Below are 27,351 nucleotides of genomic sequence, written 5' to 3' on the forward strand. Positions count from 1 at the left end.
TACATACAGGAAGCTCAAAACAAACATTGCAGCATGATGTGACAGAGTCACTCGATTCTCCAGGACCTGAATGTCATCAACCTTTCAATGTGGGAGGAGAAATGTTTCTCTCTTCCCCGTCTGTGGGAAAAGGTTTCAAACATCAGTGTGACTGGAAAATCACTGAGACATACACACCTGAGTTCCAGTGAACTGACTGTGGAAGAGCTTTAATCAGTTACACAGCCTGAAAAACCACCCCATTCACAGCAGGGAGAAACTGTACACGTGTTCTGTGTGTGGACAAGGCTTCAACTGATTGTTGAACCTGAAGAGACATAAGGACAATGGCACCATGGAGAAACCGTGGAAATGTGAGGCCTGTGGGAAAGGATTCAATTCTTCATCCCGGCTGGAAATCCATCGACACATTCACACAGGGGAGAAGCCGTTCAGCTGTTCAGTGTGTGGAAAGGGATTCACTCGGTCATCCGGCCTTCAGTCACACCAGCGAGTTCACACTGAGAAGAAGCCATTCAGCTGCACAACCTGTGGACACAAGTTCGAATCTTCATCCATCCTCACTGAACACCAGCGAATTCACATGGGTGGGAGACCATTCACTTGCTTTGTGTGTGCGAAGGGATTCACTCGGGTATTCGCCCTCCAGTCACACCACCAAATGCACACGAAGGAGAATCCATTCAGCTGTATTTCCTGTGGAAAGAGTTTCAGGTAGTCAACCAACCTCAGTGAACAGCATAGCACTCACACTGGGGAGAAGCCATTCACCTGCTCCGTGTGTGGGAAGGGATTCCCTTGGTCATCCCAACTGCTGACACATCAGCAAGTTCACACCGGGGACAGACCGTTCACCTGCTCCTTGTGTGGGTCGGGATTCACTCAGTCACAACACCTGCTGAGACATCAGCGGGTTCACAAGTGATTACAGGAGTTGGACTCTGCTCTTATTGCTGCTGTTAATCACACCCAGGACTGATAGTCTGACAATATTAGGTTTGTTTTTGCTGATGTTTACAACCCTATAACTGGCTGGAGTTTAATATTCTGGAGATGTCACTGACATTCGGGGCTGCAGTGTCCCTTATTGAAAGCACCATTTGTGATCTTTCCCCTTAATACAAAAACTCCCCTCAGGAACATGTTTACAATAGAATGTTGTACTTTTGCTTCAATCCTAAATTGATCGTTGATGCAAAATCTACAATTCAGTCTCAGAAAGGTTGCACTGATTTACATCTCCAATTATAAAGTGCTGATTAATCCTTGCTGACAATTCTGACTGACTTACACATTCGTTAGTGTCACCTCCATCATAAAATTAAATTATCCAGGAACATGAAGCAAAACAGTAAAATATTTTACAGGCACATCAATAAAAGCTTCATCAATCAACATTGATATTGATGAAGCTTGGAAGTCGCTGATTCAATCATTTCTGACACAGCAGCAGCAACATTTGGTAAAGGTGGAACCCATAACAAAGGCTGGTTTGAGACCTACTCAGCAAAGATGACATCTGTCATTGAAGCAAAAAGCAAAGCCCACCTGATGCACAAAATAAACCAAACAGCTAGAACACTGCACAACTTGAAAGTAGGCAAGATGGCTGTGCAAAAGACAGGAAGATACTGTGTAAATAAACATTGGTTCAGCCTACACCAAGAAATCCAAACTACCTGTGACAACGGAAATCTATGTGCCATGTATGATGAGATCAAGATGGCACTTGGTCCAACCATCACCAAAGTTGCCCCCCACCATCCCCCCCGAAATCGACAGATGGTGAAGTATTCACCAACAAAAATAAACAGATGTCCCACTGGGTTGAACACTACTGTGAGCTGTACCACCATGAGACGGATATCTCCCAGTATCCATTTGACTCTCCTGCAGCTACGCATCATGGTTGAGTTGGATGAGAAACCCATATCATTTCAGCTCGAACAGGCCAATTATTGCTGAGCAAGCAGAAAGGCACCCGGCAAGGATGGAATTCCAACCAAACTGCTCAGGCACAGGAAGTCCCAGATATTGTGATTATCTCTTTCTCTGGGAGGTAGCATCTGTTCCACAGGACATGATGCAAAAATCATCACAATATACAAAAGCAAGGGTGACAGAGGAGGTTCAATGACTGCAGGGGCCTCTCACTCCTTAGAGTTACAGGGAAGACCTTCACTATGGTAATGATTAAACACTTTATCTTTTTGCAGACCGAGCGTATCCAGGGACACAGTGATGTTTCTGTTCTGGCAGATCTACAGTGGAAATGACCTTCTCCATACACCAGCTGCAAGAGAAATGTACAATTGGGATTTAAAATGCTGCCAGCTTCTGTGCCGAGAAACGTGAAATGTTATAATTACTGAACCTTTTAGCATGAATCTCAATTTACTTGTAGAATTGTAAAAGGCACCGAAAAGTTCGATTCCCTAAAGATAAGCTTCAGCCTTGAAGTTATGAGCCGGAGCTTACAAACTGTAGAAGCTCTACCCTCTTTGGCACTTTTTGGTCTAAGAAGGTTGAAGCTTCAATGCCAACTTATTTAGTTTTGATTTTCTTCAGTTATATTACAGTGATTTGGAAAGGCATGTGATGAAATCACAACTCACCTTCTTTGGTTCGGAGGTCGGGAACTGCAGTTCGGAAATGCATGTCAGATGACCTGAGATGGAGCGCCATTACCTGGTAGGTATCCCAGGAAGCAGGACACGGGAGGGGGAGAGGGAAAAGTTCCAAAACCAGGGAGCAATCCCAAAAAGTAGTCCCAGGTACGGGATGAAGATCGGGAACAGAAATAGGTTCCCTTAAATGAGATAAAGGAAAGAAGCAGAGAGGTGGGCTCAGAGTTAAATAAGGAGCTGCAGTGAGCATATTTGTAGTGAAGTGAGCTTGAGAGAAGCCCTGAAGACCTGAGAAGGCAGCTGAAGGTCGGTTACTCCATGCTGCGGGCCGTTGGGTACCTCTTTGAAGCAGTGGTGTTCTGCTTGACACAGCCAAAGATCTGGAATTGTGCTTGGAATGTGATGCTTGAGTGTACTCGAGAATCCAGGGAAAAGGAATCTCAGGAGAGATTGAAACCATGCGAGGTGGGCCATTGTTGAAACTGCCCAAGTGGGAGTGACTTTTGGAAAAAATTCCAAGGTGAGATCTTCAGATGTGGAGACTAGAAATCCTCATTAGAAAGATGAAGTTTCAGTGAGATTGGTTGACTCACAATGTGACAGACGTCTGGGTGGGTTGTTGAGGAATCCATGGAATCTGCTTTGGTTGCATCTGTCCTTGAGAGTTCAAAGTGTGTCAGGGAGAGAGGACAGGAATTTTAAGTTCTCTGATAAGAAAAATTATAAGGCTATTGGGGGTAGTAGTTAACTGAATAATCAGTTATAGAACTCAGTAAATTGATCAGTTTAGCAGAGATGCTACTCGAAGATGGAGTTTAGGGAACTCATTTGTTCACTTTGCAGTTGAAGAAACAATGAATTTCAAGTGCATTTTTTGGGTGTCTCCAGGAGAGATACAAGTTGGGTGATAAGCATCGAGTGAATGCTCAGGAATTCACTGGAAGAAAACTGTTTGCAACAGTGCCAGTCCCAAGTGAGAAGCTTTTGTGTGAAACTAGTGGTAACTCTTCACTGGTTTATGTGTCTGTAAAGATATTTATGCGGTAAAGGAATAGTGTGAATGTGAATTGTCTTCTTGTGCTGGTATTGAGATCATTCCAACCTTTTTGCCTGGTGTAATATAGTTCATTTTTTTCATGTTTAATAAATAGTTTATTCTTTGCGTCAACAGATTCTTGTTGATGAACTTTCTTCCATAGTTTTTTCAAAAGAAATTAGGATCTGTCAAATAAGGAAACAAAAATGGTGTTTGGTTCATCTTTGCTCTGAAAAGAAAAGTTATGCAAAGTTGACACAATTGTGCACATTTGAGAACGTTTGCTCCAACTTTCTGCAAACAAGCGAAGAAGTTAATCCTTTCCACTGTGACAGTTTGAACTAGAGACTTCGCCTTTTAAAGATTTGGATTTATCCCACTTGCTATCTTTCAAGACAAAGTGCTTGAGAGCAAGAGATATGGGCATTAGGTCTTAGCTGATTGCAAGTATTTCTATCCCTGATGTAAAAACACCATATTCTGTGAATATTGAGTGAGACAGTAAAGTTCCTCCAGGGCTCATGAATGAGATAGAATGGTAATTAATGGGATGGCCCACTTAAAATAAAAGACAGAGAAAATCAAAGCACCAAATGGCAATTGGAATTAGTCTTCCTGGGTATAGTTCAATAGAATAGATCAATCTGGTATCCATGTACATTTATGTGAAAGAAATTAAAGTGTAGATGAGACTAGCAAACTTTTAGCCTTTTGTTGAAGATGTTAGTATCCTTGCCTCTGAACTTCTTAAGGAAACTGCATTTAATAGTCTGGCCATGACCTGAGGCATTACAGTGGGGTCATAAGCCAAGATCGTCAGACACCCTCCTGATCATTTGGTAAGATTACCTAAAAGTCAAGGATGGCTTGTTAAATTGTTAAATTCACCCTCCTACTATTAACATTGAGTGGCCCATTGTTATCCTGGGTGATAAGTCCCAGTGGCAGGTCGTGTGAAATACAGGACAACATTTCTGGATAATCACTGCCTCTAAATTCTTCCTGGTATTACCGATGATGCTAATTCCCCTAATGTACTCGGTCTGGTTGATTAAGAGAATTTGAAGGCAGATTACAAGGAGAAAGAATATAATGGAAATGTTTGCACTGACCAAGAGAAAAGCTTTGAAGCTACAAAAGGCAGAATCTTCTTCAGCCTCGTGGTGTGGAATGTAGATGGAGGGAGGCCAAGTGAGGAAGATCTGAATAATCCTAATAACCTTACTAAATGTTTCTCAATAGTAAAGACACTTACGCACATTAAATCTCTCAGAAAGATATGAGATTTTCAGGCACAAACTATGAGAAAAGGAATGACATTATCTCACAGACTCACTTAAGAGGATTAAATCATTTACGAGATGAGTTAATTGGATTGACTTTTTCCATTTTAATAAACAAAAACAGAACATGTTGATATTTATTATCAAGTTTGCAACACCTTACTAAAAGAAAAATGGTTCAATACACAAAAGGTCGGGACTCTTGACCTGGTCTAACTTTGGCCAGAGTAACCAGATTAGAACGACTCTCAGCTCTTTCTGATGAGTCCTCCCGTAAGTATCCAGTAATCTCATGGTCTCAGTATGTAGTCACTTGTGTAATAGAAATAAACATTAAACAACAACACATCGTTTCCTACTTTCTGAGCTTGTTTGAAGGGGTCTGGAGACAGATAATTGTGCAAGAACGCAATGTATATTTAGCCTGTTAGGGGCCAATGTCCTGTTATTATTTGAAATGAATCCCAGGATCTCTGAAAAGCGGTGGATCCATTATCAGCAGATTTATTTCCAGACAGGAAGCAGGTAAATGACTGAGTGATTCTCTTCCCTTGCACACAGCAGATGAATAACCTCTCACCTGTGTGCACTTGCTGGTGTAACAGCAGGCTAGATGACTGAGTGAATCCCTTCCAGCAGATGGGGCAGGTGAATGGCCTCTCCCCTCTGTGAGTTCGCTGATGACATTCAGCTGGGATAACTGAATTCCTTCCCACACTCCTCACATTTTCATATTTTCTCCATGCTGCCTTAGGTCCTTGTCCATGTGTCTCTAGGTTGGATGACCAGTTGAAGCCTGGTCCATGCACACAAAACACGTGTACGGTTTCTCTCTGCTGTGAATGGTGTGATGTTTTTCATGCAGTGTAACTGGTTAAAGTTCTTTCCACAGCTTGTGCACTGGAACACTCTCACTTGGGTTTGTGTCTTGGTGCTTTCCTCCCTGTGATGAGAAGCAAACTCATCGTGCTATCTCCACCATTCCATTCTTCCACCCCCAGTTTTCTCCTTCTACTCTGGCTGGGTTCAGTTCTCAGTTGTGTGCAGACTGGTACTGAAATCAATGACTCAATAACTTTCTTTCCCGGTCACTGGGACCCTGAAGCCTCATCCACTCCCTGTTCCCTCACCAAAATAGCAACGCATTTGCTGTGCTACTTACTGAAGCAGGATGGCAGCCATTAACCCAGGCCTGTTCCTGGGAAAAAGCCCCAGAGTGGCAAACGTGGGCCCTGCAGGTTCTTATTCAGGCCTTATAGCCTTCACTAGGTTTTTCCTGAAGCCTTGATCCTCTGCGTCAACTCACCTGCCTGAAGAGTGCATCCAGCACTTGCATGGTTCTGATCAAAGCGACACTGGGCATGCTTCAGATACTGTCCAGCACTGCACCTGCACACTGAGCTCCTGTAGAGTGAATAGGGCACATTTACTTCTGCGGGGAATGTTGGGAAAAAGCCCCGACATTGAAAATCACAAATAGTAAATAAAAGTTGATTCCTGTGATGCCATTGAGATGAAAGAATTAATTAAATCAATAAAATTAATTTTAAAAGACTCACAGAAATTCAAGTTCACTGGCACTCTGACATGGCCCAGGCCTGAATGAGATGAATAACAGCAGAATCCAACACCTGCAGTCACAGATGAACTCACTGGTGTCTCATTTCTTTCCGTACATAGGATGTTTAAACAGTCTCTCTCCATTAGGAATGTATTGTGAATTAACTACTTTAGTCTTTTAAAGCATTTCTCAAGGTGAGAGAATTTAATGTGCCTGTTCCAATGTGGAATTCACTCAGGGCAGGTACAACATGTATTAGAAACAGAGTAAATGTCTCTCTACACTTTCCCATCAAATATTCCCAAGATAGGTACAACATGTGTCAGAATTAGATACTGAACAAAGTTCCCTCTAAATCGTCCCATCAAACATGCCCAGGGCAAGTACAGCCCAGGGTAGATACAGAGAAAAACTTCCACAATGTACCACATCAAACAGTGCCACAGAGCAGGTACAGCACGGTTTTGATAGAGAGTAAAACTCCCTCTGCACTGTCCCATCAAACTCTCCCAGCCAATAATGAGCAGGGTTCAGGGAGGTAAGATCCCAGGCACTGCACTGATGTCATAAAGCATCACCATTCTATCCATCTGGTCCTCTCCTTGTCCCTTTAAAGGTGGAGAACTGGGACATCCTGTCTCCAAACACATCCCACACTGTTCATACTGAGAATCCCAGGGTGGAGAACTGGGACATCCTGTCTCCAAACACATCACACCCTGTCCATATTGAGAATCCCAGTGTGGAAAACTGGGACATCCTGTTTCCAAACACATCACACCCTGTTCATACTGAGAATCCCAGGGTGGAGAACTGGGACATCCTGTCTCAAAACACATCACACCCTGTCCACACTGAGAATCCTAGGGTGGATAATTCTCTCACCTTCATCCCTGTGGAAAAATCGATCTACCTGTGTGCTGAAAAAGATATTACGGGTTCACTGGTTAGTTAAGTACACAGAGTACCTCATAGAGTTTGATCCAATAATTCCACACATTACACATACCTGAGTAACATTATTAATAAAGAGCCCAGTTCAGGTAGTATCCCCAATGTGATAGGGCAGATGGATTATGGAATTATAAATAAGGGCATAACTCTCCTGCAACCTCACAACTACCAATTGGCTGGGATGTTGCAATATGAAGAAGCCCCACATATTTGTGAAGTGGGAGAGGCTGTATCCAGCAGATCCCTTCCCGGAGGGAAGGGAGGGGCCATCCCGCGCCTGTGCGTTTCGGCCCTTCTGATGGAGATAGGCTGAATTCACCCACATGAAGCATTCTGGGTAGAATGGTTCGCCACTTCTATGTTACAGAATGGAGGGGAAGGTCATGCATCATAAACATAGAAAAATAGAATAGTATAAAACAGTGAACATTCTCCACACCTACTCCCCACCGGTGTTGGGAAATATGAACATATTAAGTGCAAACAATTATTTTTATTTGAAGTTCAATATTTTAGTTTATAAATTGAATCCTATTTCTTTAACTGTATTTCCCAAATTAGATTCATGGCCACATTGTTTTTTTCCCTCCGAGCTCCTGAACTCTGACAATGTAATAGTGTTGGCGAGTGGTGACTGATTCGCAAGTGGAGTAGATCTCTAAAGGTCATTCATTTCCTTCTTTCCATGTCTGTTAATGGTATAGAGTTTGACATCCCCCTCATTTTGAATCTATTTCCAATATTTAGATGGACAATGTTTCACTTTTCTGCTCTTTCAGTAGTTAAGGGAGCATTCTTCATCTTCAGCAGGGAGTAAAATTCTGATGCCCACAGCCTTTAAAATTACCATTATTTTGTTCAAATCCCTCCACAGATCAGGGCCCACGCAATTACCTTGCACACAAACAAGTTCTAGCTGGATTCTTGACCTAGGATCATTAAAAGGCCCATGGATAGAAAAACTGTTGGCTGATGCAGAGAACGTAGAAGGAGACAAAAACAAAGGAGACAAAAACAAAAATAGCTGGAAAAACTCAGCAGGTCTGACAGCATCTGTGGAGAGGAACACAGTTAACGTTTCGAGTCCATATGACTCTTCATCAGAACTAAAGAAATGTAGAAATGTGGTGAAATATAAGCAGGTTGAGGCGGGTGGGACAGGTAGAGCTGGATAGATGGCCAGTGATAGGTGGAGGCAAAGAAGAGATTGCTAAAGATGTCATAGACAAAAGGACAAAGAGGTGTTGACGGTGGTGATATTATCTAAATGCTAATAGTGACATTAAGGGTAGAAAGCAGGACAAGCAAATAACAGATGGCCCTAATGGGAGTGGGGTGGGGGGAAGGGATCGAAATGGGCTAAAAGGTGGAGATAAAATGATAGATCGAAACAAATTTGAAAATAGGTGGGAAAAGAAAAATATATTTTTTAAATTATAAATTATTGGAAAAAGGGGGATCGGAAAGGGGGTGGGGGTGGACGAGAGAGTTCATGATCTGAAGCTGTTGAACTCAATGTTAAGCCGGAAGGCTCTTCCTCGAACAGAGGCCTGAACAATCCCCATCCACCACTACTCTCCTCCATCTGGCTGAACTTGTTCTCTCACTGAACAACTCCTCCTTAAACTCCTCTCACTTCCTCCAAATAAAAGGTGTGGCTGGAGGTGGCAGTCTCCTCGGAATGGTTTACTGGCCACGGATCAGGGGGATCCTGATCTCTGTGGCTGGAGGTCACAGTTTCTCAGCCTCCTTGAGCCAAAGTGTTTGGCCAAAGCCAACATGCATCATTTTGAGAAGCTCTTTCCTGTCTGAAATGATTTTTTCTCTCGAAAGCCCGTTCATGTACCTTATTCCTGAGGGTCTTATGTCAATCACTTATCCACTTGTCCATTAGCAAGGGACAGATATTCAAGAAAATCCCTGTTATTTCTGTTGGAAGTCTGTTAAGTCATTTTCTGGCTCATTGCTTGCTACGACATCCTGTTTAATCTTTATTCAGGCAGTTGGTTTACATATGAGTCATGAGATTTCCCACCCCACCAAGTTTGTCTTGTTTCAGTTTCTGTGGTAGATACATGTCCTTGTCAAAGATAATAGGCTTACACTGTCCTGTGCTTGTCATTCCAGGAAGCTTTATTCATAAGTAAGAGAGAACGAGTCAATCCTATAATAATGAATTTCTGAAGATTTAATAAGAATATTGGACAGTGATTTATTACAGATCTCCTCACCTCGAGAAGGGAATATTCTTATTGACTTCTCACAAACTGATTTCTGCTTAACCCAGCTATTTCTAAGCTGTGTTTTCGTAATTTCTTTATTACGTTCCGTCAATAACATACTAAAGCTACTAGAATTATCAGAATCAGCAACACAAACCCTTGAGCTGCACCAAGAATAAATGTAAAAGCTTTTCCAGTAAATGGTGATAACTATTGACTTTGATTCATCCTCCCCACCTGCAGTTCATCTCATAGAATTCTAAATTATTGGCATGTCGTAAATACATATGGTTCAAACAAAAGTTCATGCATGGACTTTAAAGATTCTCCAGCTTTCTGTTCACCTGCATCCAGCTTGCGGATATTTTCTAAATCCAGATTCTATATCCCTCTCCACTTTAATTTTGCACCCTCTGAAAGTGGCCAGGTTATAAATGCAATTTTCTTTAAAAAAAATACAAACATCTCCCAAGACATTTTACTAGTTTCATGGACACTTTCACAATGACAATTTTTTAAAAATTATTCTTTCATGGAATGTGGCCATTCCTAATTGCACTCAGACCATTTCAGAACACAGTTAAGAGTCAACCACATTGCTGTGGAGTCACATGTAGGCCAGACCAGGTGAGGACAGCAGATTCAGCAGTGAACCCAAGATTCAGTTAATTGACTTTAAATTCCACTAGCAGTCATGGTGCGATTTGAATCCATGTCTCCGAGCATTAGCCTGAACATCTGGATTACAGGTCCAGTGATATTGCAACTACACCATCTCCCCCTGATGGATTGACAAATTCCATTAACTATACCCAGGGCGAGTCATTGCAACTACCATCTGGTGGTGTGATTTTGCTCTTTTATTCTAAGTGGAGAATTCCAATAATTGCCATTCCATCTCACTCATGAGCCCTGGGGGAACTTAACTGTTTAATTCAATCTTCTCAGAATGTGGTGTCTGTAGATCAGAGACAGAAGTGTTTGCCTGCATCATCACTGGGTGAAAATCCTGCAACTGCTTACCTAACAGCATTGTGGGAGCACCTTCACCACATGGACTGCAGCGGTTCAAGAAGGTCAAACATCATCTTCTCCACAGGCAACTGGGACTGACAATATATGCTGGAATCGGTAGAGAGAGAAACAAAATGAATGATTCAGGATCTGTGGAATGAATTACAGGCAACAAAAATGGTGCAAAATTTGATGATCAATATAAGCTCAAAAGCAGAAGAGCTGGTAAGCCAGCGGCACATGGTCGGGGGATGGGTAGCAGTGGAAACCTCGTTTATATATGGTTGGCGGAGGGAACAGTAAAATGCGAAACTTAACTAAAATACATTCATTATTAGAGACAGAGGAAGTTAGACAATGGCAGAGAGGTGATCAAGGAGGGCAGAGGTGAAACAGAGCAATGGATGGACATGGATTCATATCCACAGTAAAGGAGTAACACCAGCCCCAGAGCCATGGAACCTCTAACAGAAAACAGAGCAGAGCATGAAAAGCTATTAATTGTAAACGAATGGTCAAAAAATACTCACCTCTGAAACAATTTCAGTTTTCAATTTTAAACTCTCCTGCTGGAGCCGGCAGCTGGAAAGATATCAGGAGTTGAAAAGAAGCGCGAGAGGGGCCGGGGTTGAAAAGCGCGGGAGGAGCCGGGAGTTGAAGAGAAGCGCGAGATGAGCCGGGAGTTGAAGAGAAGCGCGAGAGGAGTCGGGAGTTGAAGAGAAGAGCGAGAGGGGCCGGGGGTTGAAAAGCGCGAGAGGAGCCGGGTGATGAAGAGAAGTGCGAGAGGAACCGGGGGTTGAAAAGCGCGAGAGGAGCCTGGAGTTGAAGAGAAGCGCGAGAGGAGCCGGGCGTTGAAGAGAAGCGCGAGAGGAGCCGGGCGTTGAAGAGAAGCGCGAGAGGAGCCGGGCGTTGAAGAGAAGCGCGAGAGGAGCCGGGAGTTGAAGACAAGCGCGAGAGGAGTCGGAGGTGAAGAGAAGCTGGAAGAGCAGAGGTGACTGAGGGAGTTCGGTGAGGAGGGAACGAGGGATCCTTTGAGTACTGTGAGCACGGTCGGGTAAGTATTTACTATTTTTATTGCTTATAGTTTTTAAGGGCTTATTTTGTAGTTCATCGTTTGTAAGGGCTATATTCTGTAACAAGAAGGAGCAGGGGAGAACGGCGCTAGAGTAATTGATATTAAGTATCTTCCAAAAGGTTTAATTTAATTTAAAGGGGTAAGCAGAAACAGGAAGGCAGATAATTACCTGAATGGCTATAAATTGAGAGAGGGGAATGTGTAATGAGACCTGGGTGTCCTCATACACCAGTCGCTGAAGGTAAGCATGCAGGTACTGCAGGCGGTAAAGAAGGCAAATGGCCTTTGTAGCCAGAGGATTCGAGTACAGGAACAGGGATGTCTTGCTGCAATTGTACAGCGTCTTGGTGAGACCACACCTGGAATATTGTATGCAGTTTTGGTCTCCTTATCTGAGGAAGGATGTTCTTGTTATTGAGGGAGTGCAGCAAAGGTTTACCAGACTGATTCCTGGGATGGCAGGACTGTCATCTGAGGAGAGATTGAGTCAGTTAGGATTATATTCGCTGGAGTTTAGAAGAATGAGGGGGGATCTCATAGAAACCTATAAAATTCTAACAGAACTAGACAGGGTAGTTGCAGGAAGGATGTTCCCGATGGCGGGGGAGTCCAGAAGCAGGGATCACAGTCTGAGGATACGGGGTAGACCATTTAGGACTGAGATGAGGAGAAATGTCTTTACCCAGAGAGTGGTGAGCTTGTGGAATTCACCACCACAGAAAGAAGTTGAGGCCAAAACATTGTATGTTTTCAAGAAGGAGTTAGATGTAGCTCTTGGGGCGAAAGGGATCAAAGGATATGGGGAGAAAGCGGCAGCAGGCTATTGAGTTGGATGATCAGCCATGTAAAGGCACTAACACATTTTAAAATTGATGATCTGTAATCAAAATTGGTTCTAGCAAGTCATAGTTAGGATAAGATTAGAACTTGTGAACAGACATTAATAGGTTAATGAAAACAGAAAATGCTGGTAAAACTCAACAGGTCTGGTAGCATCTGTGGAGAAAGAAATTGAGTTAATGTTTGAGTCCGTATGATTCTTCTTCAAAGCTTAAGAAGTCATACGGACTTAAAACGTTAACTGTGTTCGCATTTTCTGTTTTTATTTCAGATTTCCAGCAAACCACTCATGAAAAAGTTTTTTCTAACGTCACGTTTGCTTCTTTTGCAAATCACTTTAAATCTGGGCAACTACTCATTATTTCCTATTTTCCGAGGCTTGCTTAAAAGGACCTGGATGCAGAGAATTATATAAAAATAGAATGTGTATTTAGCCTTTAGGGACAACACCCTGGAACGATTTGAAGAGAATCCCAAGATCCCTGAAAAGCCTACATCAATGAGAAGAAGAGGTGGGGTTGGAGGACCGCGAGGGAGCGGTTTGTCCTCCAACCAATCGGAGTGAATGAGGGGCGGGACCGGGCTGTGACTGAAGCATACGCAATGCAGGTAATGGCGATGCAGAGACGCTTCTTCGTCAGATCTGCAATCGGTAAGAGGGAGATGGCGGGACAAAGGGAGCGATGGATCCGGCGATTGGGCGGGGAGGCTTCGTAAAAATGTTGGGCAAGCCCAAACCCAGAAAAAGATCTTATCGGTCCCCCGTTTGCATGGAGCGAGGCCACAGCTTCCAGAGACCGGGTCGCCATCTTTATTGGGGGCAATGTGCAGCAGGCGCATGTGCGCTCGCCATCTTTGTAGGGGGCAATGTTTTTAATGAGACGGAAAAGTTTGTTCCCCATAGTTCAGAATGGTGACAACTTGACCATCAAGCTGCATTACCCTTTAAGTCCCAGCGTCTTATTGATGAGGCAGTGCGGTGCACAGAAGGCAAGAAAATGAAGCAAATCCTGCTCTCCTGATCCCAATGCCTCATGGGAATTTCTGCCCTATGTGTCCAAAGACCCACATCTCTGTTCAGCAAGATGAAGACCCATTGCAGAAACTCATGACACTGAGTAGACGTCATCCTCAAATCGAGGGACTGCTAATGACGACAAAAGGCAATGTGCAGCAGGGCACTTATGCGATCACCCTGGGCCAGGAAGCATGAGAAGTGAATGTTATGAATTTCCATCATGGACTGACAGGGATAGATTTTGGAAACTCCTTTTACAGCAGGTTCGAAGGGGAGGATTCACACACAGTGAACTCAAACCAAGAAAAATATTTATATTGTCTGAATTTCTGGGTTTCAGAACTTGAGTGGCGGCTGGAGTCGCTGTTGTGTATCTGCGAGGCAGATGACTACATGGATAGCACGTTTAGGGAGGTGGTCACACCGCAGGTCAGAAGCGTACAGCCAGAGAGGGAATGGGTGACCACCAGGCAGTCGAAGAGAACCAGGCAGGTAGTGCAGGAGTCCCCTGAGTCTGTCCTGCTTGCTAATTGGTTTTCCATTTTGGATGCTGATGAGGGCGATAGTTTCTCAGGGGAGTGCAGCCAGAGCCAAGTCTGTGGCACCACAGGCAATTCAGCTGTACGGGGGATGGGGAGGACCAAGAATGGAAGGGCAATTGTGATAGGGGATTCCATAATCAGGGGATCAGACACGTGTTTCTGTGGCAGTAAACGTGACTCGAGGATGGTGTGTTGCCTCCCTGGTGCCAGGGTGAAGGATGTCATGGAGTGGCTGCAGGACATCCTTCGGGGGGAGGGGGATCAGCCGGAAGTCGTGGTCCACATTGATACCAATGACATAGGTAGGAAGAGGGATGAGGTCCTGAAAGTAGATTTCAGGGAGTTAGGAAGCAAATTAAAAAGCAGGAGCTCAAGAGCAGTAATCTCAGGGTTACTCCCAGTGCCACGTGCTAGTGAGCACAGGAATAGGAGGATTGATCAATTAAATACGTGGCTGAAGAATTGGTGTAGGAGGGAGGGCATCAGATTTCTGAGGCATTGGGACCAGTTCTGGGGCAGGTTGGACCTGTACAAGCTGGACAGATTACATTTTAACAGGACTGGGACTGATATACCCAGGGAGATTTGCTAATGCTGTTGGGGTGGGTTTAAACAAGCTTGTCAGGGGGGTGGTCCAAATTGGAAGAAAGTAAAGTTGGTAACAGGAAGTAGTATTGAGACCATAAGGCAAGAGAAACAAAGCAGAGCTTTGAGTATGCTTCGAATATGAAATGATGTCAAAAAGACAAAGTTAAGGGCACTCCACCTGAATCCGCGCAGCATTCGCAATAAGGTAGATGATCTAAAGGCACAAATAGAGGTGAATGAGTATGATATAATTGCCACTACAGAAACATGGCTGCATGGTGACCAAGACTGGGAACTGAATATTCAAGAATATTCGACATTTAGGAAGAACAGACAAGAAGGGAAAGGAGGTGGAGTTACGCTGATAATAAGGGATGGGATCAGTGCATTAGTAAGGGAGGATCTCAGATAGGGAGAACAATGCGTGGAATCTGAGTGGAGCTAAGAAACAGCAAAGGGCAGTAGACATTGATTGGAGTTGTTTATTGGCCACCAAACAGTGGTGGTAATGTGGGGCATGGTATTAATCAGGAGATGAGAGAAGCTTGTAGCATGGGCAATGCAGTAATCATGGGTGACTTCAATCTGCATATAGACCGGGTAAACCAATTGAGCGCTAAAGCTGCGGAAGACGAGTTCCTGGAGTGTGTTGGGATGGTTTTCCCGAGCAGTATATTGAGGAACTGACAAGAGAACAGGCTATTTCAGATCTGGTATTATATAATGAAAAGAGGCTAATTAATAATCTTGTTGTAAAAGACCCTTAAGGGATGAGTGACCACAATATGATAGAATTTCACATTATGTTTGAAAGTGAGGTAGTTCACTCTGAAGCAAGGGTGTTAAAGTTGAATAAAGGAAATTATGACGGATGGAGGAACAAATTGGCTGAGATGGATTGGGAAAATACATTAAAAGGTATGACTGTACATTGGCAATGGATAGTCTTCAAAGAACCATTACATAGCTTACAGCACCTATGCATTCATTCGAGGTGCAAAAACCCAAAAAGTCAGTCAACCGTGGCTGACAAAGGAAGTTAAGGATTGCATAAGACTAACAGAAAAGGCTTATAAAGTTGCCAGAAGGAGTAGTAAACCTGAGGTTTGGGAGGTTTTTAGAATACAGCAAAGGAAGACCAAGAAACTCGTAAAGAAAGGGAGAATAGAATACGAATGCAAACCAACAAAAAATATAAAAGTGGACTGTAAAAGCTTCCTTAGGTATGTAAAAAGGAAGCGTTTGGCTAAGACAAATGTGGGTCCATTACAGGCAGAGTCAGGAGGATTCATAATGGGGAATAGAGAAATGCCAGAGAAGCTAAATGATTGGTTTGTATCTGTTTTCATAGGAAGGTAAAGGGAATCTCCCAGATTTAGAGATCCAAGGGACGAGGGAGAGTGAGGAGTTGAAGGAAATTGGTATAAGTCAGAAGATTGTATTGAAGAATTTAACGGGACTGAAAGTTGATAAGTCACTGGGACCTGATATTCTGCACCCCAGAGAGTTGAAAGAGGTTGCTATAGAGATAGTGGATGCGCTGGTGATCATTTTCCCAAATTCTATAGATTCTGGATTGGTTCCTAAAGATTAGAAGGTAGCAAATTTCACCCCACTATTTAAGAAGGGAGGGAGAAAGAAAACAGGGGACTACAGATCTGTTAACCTCACATCAGTAGTAAGGAAAATGCTAGAATCCATTATAAAGGATGTGATAAATGGATACTTAGATAATCATGATCTGATTGGGCATAGTCAGCATGGATTTGCGAATGAGAAATTATGTTTGACGAACTTGTTGGAGCTTTTTGAGGATGTTACTAACAAAATTGATAAAGGAGAGTCAATGGGCATGGTATACTTGGATTTTCAGAAGGCATTTGATAAAGTGCCCCAGAGGAGGTTGATTAGCAAAATAAAAGCAAATGGGATAAGAGGCAATATACTGACATGGATTAAGGATTGGCTAACAGGCAGAAAACAGAGAGCAGGAATAAGCAGGTTATTCTCGTATTGGCAAGCTGTGACTTGTGGGATACCTCAAGCATCAGTGCTTGGGCCCCAGCTGTTCACAATGATTTTGATATGGGGACCAAATGTAATATTTCCAAGTTCATGGATGATACAAAGCTAGGCGGGAATGTGTGTTGTGAGGAAGATGTGAAGTGGCTACAAGGGGATGCGATGGCGTAGTGGTATTGTCATTGGACTAGTAATCCAGAGACCCAGGGTATGCACTGGGGACCTGCGTTTGAATCCGGCCATGGCAGATGGTAGAATTTGAATTCAGTTAAAATCTGGAATTAAAAGCCTAAATGATAAAACCATGAAACCATTGTTGAATATTGTAATGACCCATCTGGTTCACTAATGTCCCTTTAGGGAAGGAAATCTGCCATCCTTATCTGGCCTACATGTGACTCCAGACCCCACAATGTGATTGACTCTTAAATGCCCTCTGAACTAGGGCAATTAGGGATGGGCAATGAATGCTGGCCTGGCCAGTGATGCCCACATCCCATGAACGAATAAAAAAAGAGGATTTGGACAGACTGAGTGGGCAAGAATATGGCAGATGGAATATGATGTGGAAAAATGTGAGGTTAACAACTTTGGTAGAAGGAACAGATGTGTAGAGCATTTCCTAAATGGTATGTGATTAGAAAGTGTAGATGCACAAAGGGACCTGGGTGTCCTTGTCCGTAAGTCACTGAAAGCTAACATGCAGATGCAGCTAACGGAATGTTAGCCTTTATCGCAAGAGGATTTGAGTACAGGAGTAGTGAAGTCTTGCTTCACTTATATAGAAGCTTGGTTAGATTGCACCTGGAGTAGTGTGTGCAGTTTTGGCACCTTACCTCAGAAAGGATATTATTGCCATAGAGGGAGTGCAACAACGGTTCACCAGACTTGTTCCGGAGATGGCGGGACTATCTTATGAGGAGACCTTGGGGAAAATGGGCCTGTATTCTCGAGAGTTTCAAAAAATGAGAGGTGATCTCATTGAAACCTACAAAATACTTAAAGGAATAGACAGGGTAGAGATGCAGGTAAGATGTTTCCCCTGGTTGGGGAGTCTAGAACTAAGAGACACAATTTCAAAGTAAGGGGCAAGCCACTGAGGACTGAGATGAGGAGAAATTATGAGGGGCATGGACAGGGTGGATAGGGAGCAGCTTAGTTGAAGGGTCAGTCACAAGGGGACATAAGTTCAAGGTGAGGGGCAGGAGGTTTAGGGGGGATGTGAGGAAAAACTTTTTTACCCAGAGGATGGTGACGGTCTGGAATGTGCTACCTGGGAGGGTGGTGGAGGCGGGTTGCCTCACATCCTTTAAAAAGTAGCTGGATGAGCACTTGGCATGTCATAACATTCAAGGCTATGGGCCAAGTGCTGGTAAATGGGATTAGGTAGGTAGGTCAGGTGTTTCTCATGTGTCGGTGCAGACTCAATGGGCTAAAGGGCCTCTTCTGCACTGTGTGATTCTGTGAGGACGAAATTTCACTTTTAAATGTCTGGACGGCAGGAAGTGCTTTAAAAGTTCTGGGGAACTGATGTCCCATCAACGTGTTCACACTGACGAGAGACCGTTCAGGTGCTCTCACTGCGGGACTGGATTCAAGCGATCATCTCAACTCATTGTACACCAGCGACTTCACACTGGGGAGAAGCCATTTACCTGCTCTAAATGTGGGAAGGGATTCACTCAATCATCCACCCTGCTGAAACACCAGCGAGTTCACACTGACGAGAGACCTTTAAAATGTCCAGACTGCGGGAAATGCTATAAAACTTCCTGGGAATTGATGTCGCATCAACATGTTCACACTGACGAGAGGACGTTCAGGTGCTCTCACTGTGGGACTAGGTTCAGGAAATCATCTCAACTCACTGTACACCAGCGAATTCACACCGGGGAGAGGCCGTTCACCTGCTCCGAGTGTGGGAAGGGATTCGCTCAGACATCCCACCTACTGAAGCATCAACGAGTTCACAAGTAACTACAATGATTAGATTTTGCTGTTAATCACATCCAGGACTGAACTATGTTCACTGGTGTCTGTTCCTATTCATGTTAATAAATCCCAGACCAGTTATAGGGGAAAATATTGTTGACAAGAGAAAAATAAATCAGCTTTGTACTAAACATGCATTGTGTTGAATCTTTTTTTGTTCATTCATGGGATGTGGGCCTCGCTGGCTAGGCCAGCATTTATTGCCCACCCCTAATTGCCCTTGAGAAGGTGGTGAGCTGCCTTCTTGAACCGCTGCAGTCCATGTGACGTAGGTTCAGTTTCTTTCCTTACAGACATCATAACGGTTTGATACAACCGAGTGTCTTGCTGGGCCATATAAAAATAAACCACAGTGCTTTGGGTCTGGTAGACCAGACCGGGTCAGGACGGCAAATTTCCTTCCCTAAAGGGCATTAGTGAACTAGATGGGTTTTTACAACAATCAATTTATGGTCATCATTAAACTTTTTGTTCCAGGTTTTTATTGAATTTAAATTTCACCATATACCGTCGTGGGATTTGAACCTAGGTCTCCAGACCATTACCAGCTGGTCTCAGGATTATTCATCCAATGACGATACTACTACACCACTGCCTCCCCCTTTAATGTCACTAATATATAAGTTAATTCCTTTTGAAGGGCTCTCCCTCTCCTCTGTCTCCTCCATCCTTACCAACAACCACAAGTTTGAGGAGCTCATGGAGCTTCTTTGTCACTAAGATTGAGACAATCCTTTCACCTGCCTCTGCTACTCCCCTCCCTGCCACTATGCCACAGGGCCAAACTGTCTCTAAAGTTCCCCCTTGTCCGAGCCCTGAACTCACAGTTCCTCTCCTATTTCCCATCATGCCCGGTCAGAGCTCTTCTTGTGTAGGAGACCCACCTCCCGGTCCCTCGATTCTATTCCTGCCAAACTGCTGACCATCCATCTTCCCTGTGTTGCTGATATTGTCAACAGTGCTCTCTCTCTTCTGGTTATGCCCCTCTCACCCTTACCCTTCCTGAAAAAAACCCTTCACCCCACCTCCCTTGCAAACTACCACACCATCTGTTACCACTCCCTTTCTTCTCCAACGTCCTTGAACTTGGTTTTCCCCAAGGATCTATTCTTGGACCCTACTATTTCTCATCTACATGCTGCCACCAGGCGACATCATCCAAAAACATTGTGTTAGTTTTCCCATGTACACTGACAATATCCAGTACTACGTCCCCAACATCCCTCTCCATTCCTCCACTGTTACTAAATTATCAAACTGTTTATCCGACATCCAGTACTGGATGAGCAGAAATTTCTTCCAATTAAAAATTGGGAAGACCAAAGCCATTGTCTTCGGTCACCACTACAAATTCTGTTCCCTAACTACCGAGTCCATCCCTCTCCCTGGGAAATGTTTGAGGCTGAACCACACTCTTCACAATCTTGGTGTCATATTTGATCCCAAGATGACTTTCCAGCCACATATCCACACTATAATTAATACCAGATATTTCCACCTCCGTAACGTCACCCGTCTCCACCCTACCCCAGCTCATCTGTTGCTGAAATTCGCCTCATACCCATGACCTGACTATTCTAATACATTCCTGACCAGCCTCTCACATTCACCCTGCCCTGCCACCCCACCCCACCCCGGCAACAACCTGGAAACGAGATCATCCAAAACTCTGCTGCCCGTATGTGTTCTCACCCTAAACGTAGGGCAGATGGTGTCACAGTGATAACGTCACTGGACTAGTATTCCAGAGGCCGAGGCTTTGGATCTGTGAATGTGGGTTCAATTCCTACATTCCACCCAAACCTTCTGCAGACATTTTTAGCAACAAATTTACAAATAGTATTTATGCATAAACACAGTGACCTGAATCAGATGTGAAATGCTTGCCTTATTTGTGTGGAATGGCCACCTTGTCAGCTCTATGATTCGATCATATGGTGTTTATTATGAATCATTATCCTGTAATAGAATCACATGATCTCATTATAGTACAGCACAGAAGGAGGCCACTTGGCTCATCGAATCTGTACTGGCTCTTTCAAAGAGCAATCCGGTTAATCCCACTGCCCCACTCTTAACCCATATTCCTTGACGAGGATTCAGCCGATCATCTGGCCCGTCAAGACACAAGCTCAGTCACACTGGGAAGAAACCGTGTTAATGCGGGGAGAGTGGAAGGGATTAATTACTCATTTGAGTTGGAAAGTCATCAGTGCCTGCACACTGGGGAGAGGCTGTTCACCTGCTACACACGGGGGAAGGGATTCACTCGGTCATCCAGCCTCTAAACACAATGAGTTCATACTGGAGAAAGTTTAAATGCTTCGACTGTGACAAGAGCTTTCAAAGCCAGTTCCCATTTTATAGTCTCAGTGTAAGTGAGGGTTTCCCAAACTGAGGGTCATGACCACAATGGGGTATGAGACAAGATTTTGAGCTTGTGAGCTCCGAGGCAGCAATGGCTGCTGTGGAGCTCCAATTGTTTCCTGACAGCTGCGAGGCCCCTTTAAATCCTCACGGTTTTTGTTTTGTTAGTGGGTGTGGCCTAATGGGCGACTCTCTGAGGCCCAATTGTTGCTGCAAAAAACACTTGTGAAAAGTTCGGCGTTCACTTTTTTCTGGAAAGTCGATTTCTTCAATAATCAGGATCGTAATGTATTAATAATCGGGATCATAATGTGTTTAACAATCAGGACACTTACATTAATAATCAGAATCCTACTGCATCAAAATAAGGATCCTATTACATCAATGCTCAGGTTCCTATTAAATTAATGATCAGAGTCCAATTACTTTAATATTCAGGATCTCAACACATTAATAATCAGGATATTATTACATTAATATTCTGGTGGCCATTGCATCAACAATCAGGATCTCATTGTATAAATAATCATCATCCTAATACATTAATAATCAGCATTAATTACAGTTCCAATCGCATTAATAATCAGCTGCCTACTGCTTCAATAACCAGAAAATTATTGCACTTATCAAGATGCTAATTAATAATCAGAATTATTTCAATTAATAATCAGAGTCGTATGGCATCAATAATCAGGACACTGCATGTTGCCATGAAAGGAGTGGCTGAGACTGAGCAGCTTTGGTGGACAGTCAATTTTCTACAAACTCTTGTCAAGTCCTGCCCTGCTGAGGGTGCCAAATGCTTTCCTGAGATCTACACTGTAAGGTAAAGAGGTATATCCTGTTCTCTACACTTCTTTTATAGCTGGCATCTGGAGAAGATCACATTCACTGTAGATCTGCCAGCTCTGTGCTTCTGGATACACTCAGTCTGCAAGTAGATGAAATCATTTAGCATAACCCCAGCAAAGACCTTCCCAGTGACACTAAGGAGTGAGATGTCCCTGTAGTTTGTTGCAATCTCCTCTGTCACCTTTGTTTTTCCAAAATGTTTGTATCACATATGTCCTGTGGAACTGATCCTGATTGTCAGCAAAGATTAATTCGCACTTTCTAATTGGAGATGTTAATCAGTGGAACCTGTCAGACACTGAATTTGCAAAGACCAATTTAAGATTGAAGTAAAAGTTCATAATTTTATTGTAAATGAGTTCCTGTTGAAGGTTCTTGAATTAAGGGGAAAGATCACAGATGGTGTTTTTAAAAAGGGACACTACAGCCCCGAAAATCAGTGATATTTCCAGAGTATTAAACTCCAGCCAGTGAAAGGGTTGTTAACATCAACAGAAACAAGCCAGATATTGTCAGACTATCAGTCCTGGACGTGATTAACAGCAGCAATAATAGCAGAATCCAATCCTTGCAGTCACTTGTGAACTCGCTGGTGTCTCAGCAGGCTGCCAGGCTGAGTGAATCTCTTCCCACACGTGGAGCAGGCGAATGGCTTCTCCCCAGTGTGTGTGCGTTGGTGAGCAGTGAGGGTGGATGACAGCCTGAAACTCTTCCCACATGAAGTGCAGATGAATGGCTTCTCCCCAGTGTGAACTCGCTGGTGTGTCAACAGGGTGGATGACTGAGTGAATCCCTTCCTACACACAGAGCAGGTGAACGGCCTCTCCCCAGTGTGAACTCGCTTATGTGAATCGAGGTTGGCTGAACGCCTGAACCTCATTCCACAGCAAGTGCAGTAAAACGGCCTCTCCCCAGTGTGAATTTGCTGGTGTGACAGCAGGGTGGATGACCGAGCAAATCTCCTCCCACACACAGAGCAGGTGAATGGCTTCTCCCTAATGTGAACGGCTTCTCCCTAATGTGAACTCGCTGGTGTTCAACAAGAGCAGATGAATGCCTGATCCTCTTTCTACAGGAAGTACAGTTGAATCGCTTCTCTTCAGTGTGAATTTGTTGGTGCAACTGAAGACCGGATGAATGAGTGAATCCCTTCCCACACACAGAGCAGGTGAACTGCCTCTCCCCAGTGTGAAGTTGCTGGTGTGCAGTGAGATGGGATGACCGCCTGAACCTCTTTCCACAGTATGTGCAGCTGAATGTCCTCTCTTCAGTGTGAATTTGCTGGTGTAACATGAGGCAGGATGTTCAAGTAAATCCGTTCCCACACACGGAACAGATGAACGGCTTCTCCCCAGTGTGACTGCGTCGATGCATTTCCAGCTGATGTGGATAATAGAATCCTTTACCACAGTCCTCACATTTCCACGGTTTCTCCATGGTGCCGGCCCTAATGTGGCTACGTCGATGGATTTCCAGAAGGGATGGATAATTGAATCCTTTCCCACAGTCCTCACATTTCCAGTTTTTCGATGGTCCCCGTGTCCATGTGTCTCTCCAGGTTGGATGATTAGTTGAAGCCACGTCCACACACACAACACATATACAGTTTCTCCCACTGTGAACAATGCGATGCTTTCTCAGGCCAACTGGTTAAAGCTCTTTCCACAGTTGTGCACTGGAACACTCTCACTCGGGTGTGTGTGTCTCAGTGTTTTTCCAGTCACACTGATGTTTGAAATCTTTTCCCACAGACAGAACAGACAAATATTTCTCCTTCACATTTAAAGGCCAATGATATTCAGGTCCAGATGCATCGAGTGGTTCTGTCAGATCTTGACGTGATGTTTGGTTTGAGCTTCCTGTCTGTAAATCCTCCCTTTCTAATGCCCTGTGAAAGGAGTTTACAAATGTCATCGCTGTAAGTCCAGGATAGAAATTCAGAACTGACAGTTCTAGTTTCTGTGGAACATTTTTCATTTTTGCTCCACATCTCACACACACTGTCTCTTGCCTGCACAGAATCCAGTTAAGTTTCTTTCTTCCATTCCCAGTTTTCTCTCTCTCTTTACTCTGTCTTGGTTCAGTTCGCTACTCCCTGTTTGCAGACTGAGAATAAAATCAATGAGTCAATAATTTTCTTTCCTGGTCACTGGGACCCGGAAAGCCTGCCTACTCGATGGCCCTTCACCAAGATGGCTGCACATGCACCCTGCTGGCTGAACAAGCCCTGCCGTCCTAACTCAAATGGGAACCAGCAGCTGGAGTAACCAGGGCTTGTCACCAGGAAGGGAGGCCCACCTCCCTGATCTGCCCAAACTGCCTATTCCCTCAGGTTTGAAGGTGACTTGTTTCCACTCTGATTTGTTGGGTTCTGAGATGGCTGATAAGTTCAATGCTTGATCTTCCGTGCCGGTCATCAAGTATCTATCTGCTCTAATCCCATTTTCCAGCACTTGGCCCATAGCCTTGTATGCTATGGCATTTCAAGTGTTCATCTCAATACTTCTTAAATGTTGTGAGGTTTCTTGCCTCTACCACCCTTTCAGGCAGTGAGTTGCAGATGCCCCCACCCTCTGAGTGAAAATACTTTCCTCAAATCCCCTCTAAACCTTCAGCCCATCACCTTAAATCTATGCCCCCTGGTTACTGACCCCTCCACTAAGGGGAAAAGTTTCTTCCTATCCGTGCCCCTCATAACTCTGTACAGCTCAATCAGGTCCCCCTCAGCCTTCTCTGCTCTAAGGAAAACAATCCCCGCCTATCTAGTCTCTCTTCATAGCTGAAACGCACCAGCCCAGGCAATGTCCCAGTGAATCTCCTCTGCACTCTCTCCAGTGCAATCACATCATTCTCTAAAGCTTTTCCGCTGTCCTCCTGGGAGTCTCCTGCTGTGACTGAGTTCCAAGTAGAACAGTTGCTTTGGGAGTCTGGTCTCCAGAATACGAACAAACGTCCCACCCAGCAGAGGTGGTTTTGAGTGATCAGCCCCTCAATGCCAGGCGAGGTGGCTTGGGAGAGGACGCTGCTGTTGGACTGCCTTTCTTGCCACTGGATTTAGAGGATCTTGTGAAGGCATCGCTGGTGGTACTTCTCCAGTGCTCTGAGGTACATGATGTAGGTTGTCCAAGTCTCTGGAGCCTGTAGGAGCACAGGGATCACTGCTTCCCAGTAACCCATGACCTGAGTCCCAGGTTTGACATCCTGGTCCTCAGATAGTCTGTTCTTCATTTTGCCGAAGGCTGAGCTGGAACACTGGAGGCGATGAGGAATGTTGTCGTCTATGTCTGCCTTCATCGAGTTGAAGCTCCCAAGATACAGAAAATGGTCCAAATTTTCCATGGTTTCATCATTATTCTTAATCAATGGAGCAGGGGGCACTGGGGGCTGGGGGGTGGGTGCGGGACTGGGACTGGTAGGTGGTAAAAACCCAAAAGACAAAGAACAGATGGTGGGTAGAAAGTGCACAGGAGATCCAACAACTCGTGGACAGAAACAACATTTGTGGTTTCCTAGCGCTGTCAAGACAATCTATGGCTCAAGCACTTAAGGGCCAACCTCACTGACAGCCAAGCACGGAGGGAGCTCATCAAGGACAGAGGGTCAGCCAGTGCCACTGGAGAGAACATTTTGAAGAACTCCTCAACCAAGACTCTGTCTTTGACTTCGAGGTCCTCAACTCCATTCCTCAAGACCCCGTTTGGCTCAGTCTTGGTGCTACCACAGTCCAGCATGAAAATGAAAAAGCCATTTGACAGCTGAAAAACAAGAAGACCTCTGGAGCAGATGGAATCCCAGCCGGAATTCTGAAACACGGTGGAGTTACACTCCTGGCCTGGCTGCACAACCTCATATCCCTCATCAGCAAAGAGTCCATGTTGGGGAATCTCTGGGACACTGATTGTGAAGATATTCAGGAAGGGAGACAAGTCTGATTGCGGTAATTACAGAGGAGTCTCCCTGCTGCCTGCCACAGGGAAAATTATTACAAGGATTCTCCCCAATCACCTTCTCTTAGTGGCCAAAGAGCTCCTTCCAGATTCACAGTGCGGTTTTCCCCCATCGAAAGGCACCAGAGAAGTGAACTTCACTGCACAGCAAACCCAAGAAAATTGCAAGGAACAGCACCAAACGCTGTCCTTAGCCTTTTTTGTCCTCACTAAAGCCTTTTACATTGTCAAACTTCACATTTTATCCATATCCTCCTCAAATGTTGCTGTCTTCAGAAATTTGCCACCATCCTCTGCCTACTCCATGATGATATGACAGCCGTGATCCTCATCAACGGAACCACCACAGACCCTATCTCAGTGAAGAATGGGATCAGACAAGGCTGCGTCATTGCACCAGCCCCATTCTCCATTTTCCTCTCTGCATCTCACCTTGAGAAAATTACCCATGGGCGTGGATATAATCAACAGAACAGACAGGAAACCTACACCACCTTCAAAGCAAAACCAGAATCAGTCCACTTCAGACATTGAGCTCCAGTGTTTAGGTGCCTGATTTCTACATTAAATCCACCCACGTGCCTTGATTCCGTAACCCTTAATACTCGTGCCTCACAAATGTCCAGTAATCTCAGTTTTTAAATCGTTAACTGACGAAATCTCAAGATTTCCAGGTTTCCACTATATTTTCTGTCAAGTGATTTCTGACATTGTTCCTGAACAGCCTAGTCTCAGTTACACAAATAAATATCACTGATTTGTACATTTAAATGGTAACAATTATTTTACTCTTAACTAGTCATAAACAAATTTTTAGAAAAACATAATTTTAGTAAAATACTGTGAATGCTGGAAATCTGAAATAAAAACAGAAAGTTCTGGAAATCCTCAGCAGGTTTGGCAGCTTCTGTGAAGAGAGAGAAACTGATTTAACATTTCCAATCCAATATGATTCTTCTTCAGAACTGAGTATTTTCAGCATTCTGATTTCATTTTAAACACATAATTGATGGAAACTTTATTGTCCTTACAGGTATCTGGATGTAAATCTGATTTCAGACCTTCCTCTGAACAGTTTTCAAACTGACTCCAGCTCATTGTCCATTCCTTCACTAAAGACCCGGATGGAAAACACTCAGCGCAAGATGGCGGCGGCCGGTTGCCCGGGTAACCCGGGCTTATAACCGGGGAGGAAGCCACCCCCTTCTCTCCCCTGCCTTCACCAAGATGGCCGCCCATACGCCGGGCTCCCTGAACAGACTCGCTCCTCTCCCAAGCTGGCGGCGACCGGTGAGCCCGGCTCCCAGTGCGCAGGTGCAGTGTGGTGTGCGCTCTGAGCATGCTCAGTGTCAGTCATGGTGACAGATTGAGGAGGAGCGGACGGTTCGGGAGGCGGGAGGAGATTATGAGC

The 27,351-nt window shown here is 44.3% G+C and overlaps 4 protein-coding genes across 5 annotated transcripts in view; 3 read left to right on the plus strand and 1 right to left on the minus strand.

The window, feature by feature from the left end:
* The window catches only part of LOC144697392 (uncharacterized), a 558,602-nt gene that overhangs the window by 498,793 nt on the left and 32,458 nt on the right, over nucleotides 1-27,351 (plus strand). The gene's annotated exons all lie outside the window — the stretch shown is intronic.
* LOC144697062 (uncharacterized) overlaps nucleotides 1-27,351 on the plus strand; it is a 464,933-nt gene that overhangs the window by 138,963 nt on the left and 298,619 nt on the right. The window lies entirely within an intron of this gene.
* On the plus strand, nucleotides 191-1,061 carry LOC144697325 (uncharacterized). Its single transcript, XM_078569308.1, has one exon. The coding sequence runs from the start codon at nucleotides 335-337 to the stop codon at nucleotides 716-718; it is 384 nt and encodes a 127-aa protein (XP_078425434.1). The 5' UTR covers nucleotides 191-334; the 3' UTR covers nucleotides 719-1,061.
* LOC144697357 (uncharacterized) lies at nucleotides 9,122-27,060 on the minus strand. Of its 2 annotated transcripts, XR_013580334.1 has the most exons (3): nucleotides 26,972-27,060; nucleotides 20,662-20,733; nucleotides 9,122-10,805 (listed from the first exon to the last, which is right to left on the minus strand). XR_013580334.1 is itself a non-coding variant. In XM_078569350.1 (2 exons), exon 2 carries the CDS (start codon nucleotides 22,871-22,873, stop codon nucleotides 22,568-22,570), a length of 306 nt encoding a protein of 101 aa, XP_078425476.1. In that variant the 5' UTR covers nucleotides 22,874-23,881; nucleotides 26,972-27,060; the 3' UTR covers nucleotides 21,568-22,567. The 2 variants fall into 2 exon arrangements, 1 of the variants encoding a protein (XP_078425476.1); XM_078569350.1 differs by lacking the exons at nucleotides 9,122-10,805; nucleotides 20,662-20,733 and adding an exon at nucleotides 21,568-23,881.

Source organism: Cetorhinus maximus, chromosome 23 (genome assembly GCF_964194155.1).
Source record: "Cetorhinus maximus chromosome 23, sCetMax3.hap1.1, whole genome shotgun sequence".
NCBI lineage: Eukaryota > Metazoa > Chordata > Chondrichthyes > Lamniformes > Cetorhinidae > Cetorhinus > Cetorhinus maximus.